This window comes from Copadichromis virginalis, linkage group LG18 (genome assembly GCF_057382275.1).
Source record: "Copadichromis virginalis isolate Kocher_CV1m ecotype Utaka linkage group LG18, C_Virginalis_male_GT1.1, whole genome shotgun sequence".
In the NCBI taxonomy this organism is placed as follows: Eukaryota; Metazoa; Chordata; class Actinopteri; order Cichliformes; family Cichlidae; genus Copadichromis; species Copadichromis virginalis.
In genome coordinates, this window is record NC_140635.1 from 351,134 (window position 1) to 362,617 (window position 11,484).

General features: G+C 44.6%; 1 protein-coding gene across 3 annotated transcripts; it reads left to right on the plus strand.

The window, feature by feature from the left end:
- The first annotated feature begins 52 nt into the window (after positions 1-52).
- On the plus strand, positions 53-10,834 carry inhbab (inhibin subunit beta Ab). Of its 3 annotated transcripts, XM_085438768.1 has the most exons (4): positions 53-1,442; positions 5,641-5,800; positions 7,302-7,664; positions 9,431-10,834. In XM_085438768.1, exons 2-4 carry the CDS (start codon positions 5,788-5,790, stop codon positions 10,204-10,206), a joined length of 1,152 nt encoding a protein of 383 aa, XP_085294894.1. In that variant the 5' UTR covers positions 53-1,442; positions 5,641-5,787; the 3' UTR covers positions 10,207-10,834. The 3 variants fall into 3 exon arrangements, with proteins under 3 accessions (XP_085294894.1, XP_085294892.1, XP_085294891.1); XM_085438766.1 differs by lacking the exon at positions 53-1,442 and having other exon boundaries at positions 5,549-5,800; XM_085438765.1 differs by lacking the exons at positions 53-1,442; positions 5,641-5,800 and having other exon boundaries at positions 6,946-7,664.
- The last annotated feature ends 650 nt before the right edge of the window (positions 10,835-11,484 follow it).

An 11,484-nucleotide genomic window follows, 5' to 3' on the forward strand; every position in this document is an offset into this window, starting at 1 on the left:
CTATTTCAGGTTTTAACTCAAATCTACAGTAAACAGGAAGTGATCTAAAGCCTGTCCTGACGTCATTAAGCAACAAAACGTTCTTTTTCTAGGTGAACAAACGTTAAGGCCTGACAGCGCATATGGGCTAAACTCCTGACCCTCGCATAGAAGCTCCTTCAGCTGTGACAGGTGTGACAGCTAACCCTAACAACCAGGTCTGGACTAATGGGTCATGATCTCTGATCAATAATCAATAAGGAGTGATTGGTTGTGTAGCAGCAGAGTGATCCAGGGGCGTAATTTCCAGGTGGGTTATGACCCCCCCAATAATCCGACCCAGCCAATATAACCCCCACAATAAAATTATGAATGATCTTGCATAAATAGGCTGTTGATTTTCTTTACTCATTTCAGTTATTACCAGGAAAATAGTTGCATGTTTCGTCATCTGGGTATTTACCCACATTAATTATTTATTTAGACAGAGATCTTGACCCCCCCCCACACGCACACACACACACACACACACAATGTTCACCACAAAGTTAATAGAATAATCAAAGCTAAAAAACACCTTTAATGAATATTTTATTTTATTTTATTCAATCCCCTGTGTGTGTGTTTGTGTGTATAATTACATCTGAGTGGCACTCAAACCCTAACCTGTGTGGGGCCACTTTGTGGTTTTTGTTTTTTGGGGGGGTTTTTTGTGTCCCGTTTGGAACTTTAGCCATCAGAATTGTTGTCTTAAGGCCAAGAAAGATGCCAAGCGGATTTATTTTACCAAGTGGATCATCATGGCCTTGCCATATTGGTCCATTTGATTGACCTTTATTATAATTATGAATTTATTTTATTTTCAGTTGCTACAAACGAGACAGACATGACTGGGGGATAGGACAGGGAGAAAGAATGAAAGAAAGAGAGGGAGAGAAAGAAAAACAGAGGGGAGAAGAGACGGTGAGAAGGGGGGGAAGAAAGAAAAAAACAAACAAACAAACAAAACACCTGGGTCACCTGTATGGAGAAAAAAAACAGAAGAGAAAGCAAACAACAAAGAGCAACATAATAAAAAAAACAGCACCATCACAATAAACTAGCTAGCAGTAGATATCAGTAGATACTAAATAATAAACGATATTGTGCAGCACGCAAGATAGACAGCGCACAATGTGCTTTGAGGCAGCAGCCAAGAAAGCTGTAGTCCGCGTCTGTGAATACCCGTGTGTACACCTGTGTGCACACCTGTGTGGATCAGCATGCTTGTATTCCAAAGGTTTCTCCATGTAACGATCTGCTAGGGAGTGTGGGGAGCCACAGCCCCGTCCTCCAGGGTATGAAGCAGGTATGGGCCACTTTGTGTTTAAAGGGAGTTCTTCCTTCTGGCTTCGATCCTCAGCCCGTTGGTAGGCAGCTCTGAACACCTGAACATCCAGAGCACATTGGATTTTGTTGAAAAGGTGAGAGATGCTATTGTGGAGGCAGATGAAACAATGGTCTACCACAATTTAGATAGATTTTTTGATTTAATAAGTCAAAAAAAGACAGCATGCTGGGAAATGTATACCTGTATTTGCTGACTTTGATCTCTTTGAGGTAAATGTCTGTGATCCCGCTGACATCATTTCTGCCTCACTTTGTTTTCTGGCTTGTGTTTAAGAGCAGCGGTCCCCAACCCTTTTTTTGCGCCACAGACTGGTTTAATATTCAGACAATATTTTCATGGACCGGCCTTTAAGGTGTGGGAGATAAATACAACAAAATAAAATGATACGACCAAAACAAAAACTGTGGTATTTTGTAAATATAATAATAAATGTGAATTCACTGTGTAAATGTTTTACTTTATTAGCAGCGTGCTCCTGAAAAAACATTGAGAGTAACATCCTCCTCTCTGCCCCTTAATGCTCTCTGGTTGCTATGGTAACGCGTAAATATTTCTTTCAAGTAAAGACACACAACTACAAAAGAAATATAAAATTCACTAAATTGTTTAGAAAATTTATTCATAACACACGGGAAAAGACCCAGGGAAGCCGAGTTAACGATAAAACCCCGAAAACCATACATTTCACACCCGAGCCTCAACTCTTGAGGCCCGGTACCAAACGACTCACAGACCAGTACCAGTCCGTGGCCTGGGAGTTGGGGGCCGCTGCTTTATAGACCAGTTTGTCAATGTGTCGCCAACAATGTCTGCCCCTGTCCAGGCCTGTAACACCTGTCAGGGCAGCATGAAGCACCTTGAGGCCCCTATCGATTGATTATCGCTTGGTGCTGTATTACTAAAGCTGAACTGATTGAATTTAATGTCCAGAAAAAACCAGCAGAGGGCAGCAGAGCCTCAAACTACATGTTGGAGAAGACTATCTTGTCTTTAAGTGATGACGAGATGAATCCTGCTTCCGGGCCCAAACTACTCTACGCTTAATAAGGCTTTTGTGTTTTTAACATGTTTTAATGTTTTGTATCTTGTTCTATTTAATCTCAACAAGCCCCTAAAAACAGTCAGTGATCACTGTCAGCTTTTCTCAGTTTTTATTACCACTGTTCATTTTAAAGCTCAGTTTTTAAAACCTTCCGATGTAACTACAGCCCATGCAGCAGTATATTAATGACTAACCTCGTATTGTGGATGGATTATCTCGGTTGTTCTCCTGACTGAAGTTTGGTCCGTTTACAGCATCCTGCCATGCGATTGCATTTGTCCCTAACTATTCTGAACCCTCACGTTAACTTTTATCGAGTGGAAAAAAGTTAGCGTTCATCCTCCAGCTTCACTGTGCTAATGTTATGCTAACATAGCTGTGTCGCTAGCGATCACGTAGCACATCATTATATACCAGCTAGCCCAACTTCAGTAACCCTACAAACGTCACTGCCGTTTAGTTTTCTGTCTTCATTTATGTTGGAAGTGATAGCAGAGCTGTACGTTTGAATTGTTTCATAAATCTCTCAGTCAGAACATGCTATATCATGTTTAGATGGAAGCTAGCGAGCTAACTTCCTGCTAACTTCTAACTCTGATAAATTTAATAATTTTTATTTTCATGGAAGCCTGGATGTTAAACTTAATTGTTACACCTGGTAAAGCAGCAACGCTGATCGTTTTATTAAAGATGAAAAATTTAGACAGCTTTTAACTCTCAGTGATGCTGCAGTGTTCATTTGACCTGCAGCGGAGTTTGGGCTCAGGCACGGCTGATGACATCAGACTTAATGACCGGATTGTTTCCATGAGTCTTGCTTTTGTCGCGGTTCTGTTTGTGTGTTGTTGAAGTAAAAGATCGTTTCCAGCTTAGAACATTATTTAAATTTACTCTTGATCATCAGGCTCTGTTTCAGAGCCCCTTCTCTTCAGTTCTGTCTTATAAAGGTTACATTTGTTGTGACACTGTAAGAATACTGAGTACAGTTATGTAGTTCATAGGGTTAGTTAGCTGCTAATTATTCATTCCACGCCAACCGTGTTCAGACATCAGTGGGTTTCATGTTGCGCTTCTCCACAGTGAACACTCACAACATGTTAAACCCTGCAGTCTGTATTCGCACATTTACCCTCATTCAGTTTTCATGCAGACGTGTAAATTCGATGGGTGCACCTGGGGCACTTTGACCACTTTCAACATGCAGATTGGATTCTAACCACCAACCTTCCAAACACCACAAAACCCCACTACCTCCTGAGTGCTGTTTTCCACAGGTCAGTGTGTCTGGTGGGGGAAACCTGAAGTTCAGATGTAGAGTGTCAGTGGGGAAATGAGTCACTTACAAAGAAGTCACATGATCATTTCTGTCCAGTAAGATTTATTTTCTGTGCCGTGCGGGTCCTAATGTTTCTGCAGGTGTGCAGCTGATGACTCTGCCAGTCACTCAACAGCCATGTTGAACTGGAGATAAAGTATCTGAATTTCTGGAGCGGGACCACATCTCCAAACACGCTCCTTCCAGTTGTTATCTATATACAGTGGGGCAAAAAAGTATTTAGTCAGCCACTGATTGTGCAAGTTCCCCCACTTAAAATGATGACAGAGGTCAGTAATTTGCACCAGAGGTACACTTCAACTGTGAAAGACAGAATGTGAAAAAAAAATCCATGAATCCACATGGTAGGATTTGTAAAGAATTTATTCGTAAATCAGGGTGGAAAATAAGTATTTGGTCACCTCAAACAAGGAAAATCTCTGGCTCTCACAGACCTGTAACGTCTTCTGTAAGAAGCTTTTCTGTCCCCCACTCGTTACCTGTATGAATGGCACCTGTTTGAACTCATCATCTGTATAAAAGACACCTGTCCACAGCCTCAAACAGTCAGACTCCAAACTCCGCCATGGCCAAGACCAAAGAGCTTTCGAAGGACACCAGGAAAAGTATTGTAGACCTGCACCAGACTGGGAAGAGTGAATCTACAATAGGCAAGCAGCTTGGTGTGAAAAAATCAACTGTGGGAGCAATCATCAGAAAATGGAAGACATACAAGACCACTGATAATCTCCCTCGATCTGGGGCTCCACGCAAGATCTCATCCCGTGGGGTCAAAATGATCATGAGAACGGTGAGCAAAGATCCCAGAACCACACGGGGGGACCTGGTGAATGACCTGCAGAGAGCTGGAACCAAAGTAACAAAGGTCACCATCAGTAACACACTACAACGGCAGGGAATCAAATCCCGCAGTGCCAGACGTGTTCCGCTGCTGAAGCCAGTGCATGTCCAGGCCCGTCTGAAGTTTGCCAGAGAGCACATGGATGATACAGCAGAGGATTGGGAGAATGTCATGTGGTCAGATGAAGCCAAAGTAGAACTTTTTGGTATAAACTCAACTCGTCGTGTTTGGAGGAAGAAGAGTACTGAGTTGCATCCCAAGAACACCATACCTACTGTGAAGCATGGGGGTGGAAACATCATGCTATGGGGCTGTTTTTCTGCCAAGGGGACAGGACGACTGATCCGTGTTAAGGACAGAATGAATGGGGCCATGTATCGTGAGATTTTGAGCCAAAACCTCCTTCCATCAGTGAGAACTTTGAAGATGAAACGAGGCTGGGTCTTCCAACATGACAATGATCCAAAACACACCGCCCGGGCAACAAAGGAGTGGCTCCGTAAGAAGCATTTGAAAGTCCTGGAGTGGCCTAGCCAGTCTCCAGACCTCAACCCCATAGAAAATCTGTGGCGGGAGTTGAAAGTCCGTGTTGCTCGGCGACAGCCCCAAAACATCACTGCTCTCGAGAAGATCTGCATGGAGGAATGGGCCAAAATACCAGCTACTGTGTGTGCAAACCTGGTAAAGACCTATAGTAAACGTTTGACCTCTGTTATTGCCAACAAAGGTTATGTTACAAAGTATTGAGTTGTATTTTTGTTATTGACCAAATACTTATTTTCCACCCTGATTTACGAATAAATTCTTTACAAATCCTACCATGTGGATTCATGGATTTTTTTTTCACATTCTGTCTCTCACAGTTGAAGTGTACCTCTGGTGCAAATTACTGACCTCTGTCATCATTTTAGGTGGGGGAACTTGCACAATCGGTGGCTGACTAAATACTTTTTTGCCCCACTGTATGTTACCTCAGTTCTACATGCTTTTCGTTCTCGTCTATGTGCCCCACCCTCCCTTCCCTTTTCTTTAACTTCTTCTCTTCTATTTAGTGCATGGGGAACTGCCAGGCCCGGGAGCCGGCGCCAGTCCCCATCAAGGCCTTCCCCAAACCGCAGCTCAATTCATGTTCAAGCCATTCACCTTTATCGACTAAAACACTGTCAAACCTAAAATGAGGACGTGGGCCAGCAAGTGAAATGAAGCTTATGTGTAAGTTTAATAATCTGTAATCGCTCAACTGCTGCTTCTGTTCTTTTTCATCGCTTTTCCGCACTGTCAGTCTCAGCACTGACATCATTGCTCTAGTCCAGGGGGTGGGGAACTCCAGGCCTCAAGGGCCGGTGTCCTGCAGGTTTTACATGTGTCCATGATCCAACACAGCTGATTTAAACAGTTAAATGACCTCCTCTTGAAGTTCTCCAGAGGCCTAGTGTTGAACTACTCATGTGATTCAGGTGTGTTGACCCAGGGTCAGATCTAGAACCTGCAGGACACCGGCCCTCGAGGCCTGGAGTTCCCCAACCCTGCTTTAGTCCAATCATCTGCTGATCTCATCTTTATACAGGATGCTTCAAACAGCTTCTGCTTTAAATGACGTAACAGCATTACGTCATTTAAAAGTGAGATCAATCAAAAATTCACATCCACTTGAATTTTGTCAAAAAAAAGCACTTCTTGCCAGTTGACATCTTGAATTGATCAAACAAACGAGTGACTGTGTGACATTTTCAGCTGACGCTTGACCTGTGTTATGACGGCGTCACATTTGTAGGCTTTACAGCCGTTCAGGTCAGACATCTGCGGTCAGTTCACTGACATCCACACATGGATATTCCCGATGTTTCTCCTTCCTGCCGCAGAGCTGACAGACCTGTGTGAACTTATAGGAGCCACTGACTCAGAGGGTCCCTCTCAGGTGAAGAGGACGCTGTAGGTCCTGACTCCCACCAGCAGAGGGCGTGCTGATGTCACTGTGTGTGCGTGTGTGGTAGTCTGTTTTGAGCACGCTCCATCTGCTCTGTGCAGGACTGGTCTTTAGAACAAACTCTCTCCATTCTAAAAATTTATTTCACACCGACAGTCTCTCCTCCACGTGAGGTGATGATGACGCTGCGCTGACTCATCTGTGTGTGTGTGTGTGTGTGTGTGTGTGTGTGTGTGTGTGTGTGTGTGTGTGGTGAATGAATCAGGGACACTACCTCCTCTTTCCTCCTTCCTCCTCCTCTTATGTCGTGACGTTCATTCAGGAGGAAACTCCACAAACAGTCCTGAGGTATTCTGAGAGACTTTGCTCACTGTGTGTGTGTGTGTGTGTGTGCGTGTGCGTGTGTGTGTGTTTGTGTGTGTGTGTGTGTGACTCACAGGGAAATACCTCTGTGGATGGAGGGAGGGATTAAACAGGCTGAGAGGTATAATTACTGTAACAGAGCAGAGAGGAAGAGTAGAGTGACCCTGCACACTGTTCGTTCAGTTCAGGACCACCGGGCCAGCACCAGGAGGACTAACAACACCAGAACATCCCTCACAGCGCATCAGACCTGCAGCAACTTCACGTCAGAGTTTCTAGTTTCCGCCCTGAAGTCTTTTGAATTTCAGAGGATTTCATCTGAAGAATCTCAAACCTGTTTCAAATAAAAACTCTGTCTTTTACTCTGCATCAGACCGCCAACCATTATGTGTTCTCTTTCTGCCGTGGTCTTTTCCATCTCAGCATGGCTTCTCATCGATGCCTCTCCGACCATCTCTCCGGCACCACGGCTGCAGGACTCGGCGGTGTCCTCTGACTGTCCTTCGTGCTCTTTGCCTCAGCTGAGGAGGAACTCGTCTTCGTCCGGAGCTCAGAGTGACATGGTGGAGGCAGTGAAGCGTCACATTCTCAACATGCTGCACCTGAGCGCCCGGCCCAACCTGACACAGCCAGTTCCTCGTGCCGCTCTGCTCAACGCCATCAAGAAACTTCACGTGGCCCATGTGGCTGAAGACGGCAGTGTGGAGATCCAGGAGGAGGGCCAGGGCACAGACAATTCAGCACCACCCGAACCGCCATCTGAAATAATCACCTTTGGAGAGCCAGGTGAGTCCCACGGCACGTCAGGCGTGGTTTATCTTCTTGTCCTGACAGAGAACACATCCAGTTTCTGAGTTCAGGGTCAGTGTTATTAGTGTTATTAGCTCTGGTTAAATACAGCCGTAGAAAGTTTTCAGGCTCACCACTGAGCCCTCTGACTGGTTAAAGCTAATTCTGCGAGGAGGCGTCTGGCAGAAAAAAACCCTTTAATGTAAGAACTGAAGACACGATGAGCCTTTGACATTCAGGATGGATTAAAGAGTGTCTGTAGGGAACATTTTCTCTTGGCTGGGTTAGGGTTCGGTTATTAACGTCAGCAGATCCAGACTCAGTGGAGTCTGTAGAGTCAGACTCTTCAGAGGTTCACTGACCGTCAGTGATGTCAGACTGTCTGTTTGCTCTTTTAGCTCATTCACAATAATCCAAAGAGGTCAAAGTGTGTTTACAGATTTCAGCCACAGGTTTTCATGTTCAGGTCAGAACATTCAGCTCACATTCATGTGTTTGACTGCAGTGCTGAAACTTCCAGTTTGTCTCCGAGTGAAATAAACGTGTTTGTTCTGTTGACAGAAACAAGGAAGGGTTCTCTGATGGAACGACAGCCTTGTTTCTTTCATTTCTGAACCCCAAAATGTAAACTAACAAATCAACTTCTCATCAAAGTTCAAACAGTCACTGACGATGTCCATCAGACAGACTGGTGACCAATTAGCGGACAAACTTTACTTCAAACAGGAATGTTCGAATGATCTGCTGGTTTGGCTCACAAAGACTCAGAGTAACAATCAATATGAGAACATCTTAAATCCACAGAGTATTTTCACTGAGAACAACAGCTGGAGAAAGTCTCAACAGATGAAAGATGAGGGAAACATTGGTCTGAACAGCAGTAGATCTTTGCTGGCAGAACCTTTGCTGCTTGTCATTAACCTGCTCTCAATCCACTGTAACTTACTGAAGATGATGATGGTTGCAAAGCCTTTAAAATCTCCTGTGAATACGGACCCGTTACATTGCTGCTTTGCTTTGTTCTATAAATAGTTGTCTCTATCAAAAGGCCCCTCAAAGGATGCTCGCCCAAATTAGTGCACAGTAATTTGGGCGAGCATACCAAGTGATCTTAGCGCGTAAATAATCTGTTCATTCAGATAAATCTGGGCCTCACTAATTATTCTCTAACAGGAGACAAAGAAGGAAGCGCTGAGACAGGACGGGCCTTTTTTTTGTTGGGGTGGTGTCGGGTGGGTGGGGGCGGGGTTAGTGTCCTATATGACCAGGCTTGTTAACATCATTAACATCATTCCCTGAAATCAGGCCTGGTCTTTTTTTAGTGCCTTTCCTCATATTGAATATATTTAGAGGCTGAAGCTCCATTCAAGCTTTCACTGTTAAGAACATCGACTTTGTTCACTCATTAAAATTTCTATCTGGGGGCGTCAGCGGGGTCATGGTTTCAAGTTCCTCGTTTGTTCCCTTCCCTTCAGGGAAAAACAAACTGCCAGATGAAGTTGGTCTTTCCTAAGGCGTCTTCAGCACGTTTCATTTGATATCTTCCCAAACTCAGACACACCAACCCTAATCCACATTAACCCATCCAGTTTCCACTTAAAATACAATCTGTGAGGTCAAAGGTCAAAGACTATCAGACTGAATTCTGAACGCCCCTCTGTCATTGTCAAGGGTCAGAGATCGCACTGTTTTAGACTGAAATTTTCTGACTCTGTGTAGTAAATGGGACACAGCGCTAATGTCCTAACTATTCTCTTTCACAGGCGACGGGCCAAACGCGGTGACCTTTGACATTTCGAGGGAGGGCAGTGGCTCGTCTGTGGTGGAGCAGGCAAACGTTTGGATCTTCCTGAAAATGTCAAAGATGAACCGCCTGAGAAGCAAAGTGATGCTGCGGCTTTATCGTGACGATGATGACGAGGACTGTGTTTCAGAGAAGATGGCGGACACCCGTCGTAGTGGCTGGCACACCCTCGCCATTCCTCGCACTGTTCAGAATCTACTGGACGGCGGCAACAGTCCTCTTAGGTTACGGGTTTCCTGTCCTCTGTGTCTCGAAGCAGGTGCCGCTCCCGTCCTGACGCCTGCAAACGGTGAACCGGCCACGGGACGAGATCAGTCACACCGGCCGTTCCTCATGGTGGCGCTTCGAGCTCAAGAGGAGGTGGCTAAGCGCCGAGCTAAACGAGCTCTGCAGTGCGATGGGAAAATACGCATCTGCTGCAAGCGAGAGTTTTACGTGAACTTTAAAGACATCGGCTGGAGTGACTGGATCATCGCTCCGGCTGGTTACCACGCCAACTACTGCGAAGGCGACTGTCCAAACCACATGGCAAGCATTGGAAGCTCACCGCTGTCTTTCCATTCAACGGTCATCAACCATTATCGCATGAGAGGCTACAGCCCATTTCAAAACATCAAGTCGTGCTGCGTGCCAACGAGGCTGCGAGCAATGTCAATGCTCTACTACAACGAAGAGCAGAAGATTATCAAGAAGGACATCCAGAATATGATCGTGGAGGAGTGCGGCTGCTCGTGAACAGCTGGCTTTTGCTCTGCTGCTTCTACCAGACGTGGAAAAGACTCTGGAAACTGTCAGAGAACCTCTGAGAAATATTCTATGAAACCTGCAACCTGCAGGAAGAAACATCTGATATGCTCTTTCCCAGGAAAGACAGTCTCCTGTGTTCAGTGAATTTTTGTGTTTCATACTGGGAGAGACTTTTCCACATTGGAATGTGCTGAGGATACTATGCAACGTGGATGTCTCTGTGTGCTTCATCAGTGTTGGTTTTCTGCTGCTCAGAGAACATTTCCACATTATTAGCATGTTCCAGCTGAAAGTAGTTAATCTGGTTGCTGAAGCCAAACGTTATTTTCGTTATTGTTATGAAACACACTGAATGTAGATATTTGCACAGTAATAGGTATTTCTAGATGCATTGCCGCAGTTTGGATTCAGATGAAAGCCAAAGACAAACGTTTGGTTTATTTTCCTGAGAGACAAACGGCTGAAATCCACCTGTGTCAGATTAAACCTTTAATCTGCTGAAACAAAAACAAACTGAAGACATTTCTCTTCACATCAATCTTTAATTGTAATATATGTTGTTTCTGTAATTTATTTCCATTGATTGTTTTCTCATTAAACGGACTACCAATCCACATTTTGTCTCTGTCTTTGGAAAACTCTAAATAACACAAGTCTTTGCATTTCAATGACTCTCTGAGAGTTCGTGCCACCCTCAGGACAAACCTTGCACTGCAAATATGAGAACAGCTCAGCCATTATGAACTCTTTCAAACAGGGGTGGGGAACTCCAGGCCTCGAGGGCCGCTGTCCTGCAGATTTTAGATGTGTCAGCTGATTCCTCAACATGTCCTGAAGTGCTCCAGAGGCCTGGTAATGAACTAATCATGTAATTCAGCTCTGTTGACCCAGGGTGAGATCTAGAACCTGCAGGACATCGGCCCTCGAGGCCTGGAGTTCCCCACCCGTTTTAAAAGGTTTATTAAGGTCAATCATGAGTTAATATCACAGATTTGGGCTGGCTCAAACATCACTAAAGTGTATCCTAACTAAAGCAAAATGAAGATCTGAAAAGCAGGAAGTGATTTCATTTACTGCAGATCAGTCATTTTATTTCAGATTTGGTGTGATTGCTGGCACCCAGCCGCTCGGTTTTCAGGTTTCAAAGTGGGGTTTTTTTTGCAACCAGCCTTTATTTGATTCTCGAACCCTAACTCTTTTCAGAGGAAGACGTGCTTATGGGAAACTTTCAGGCAGCTACTCTCTGATGGTATTCATGCTGTAAAT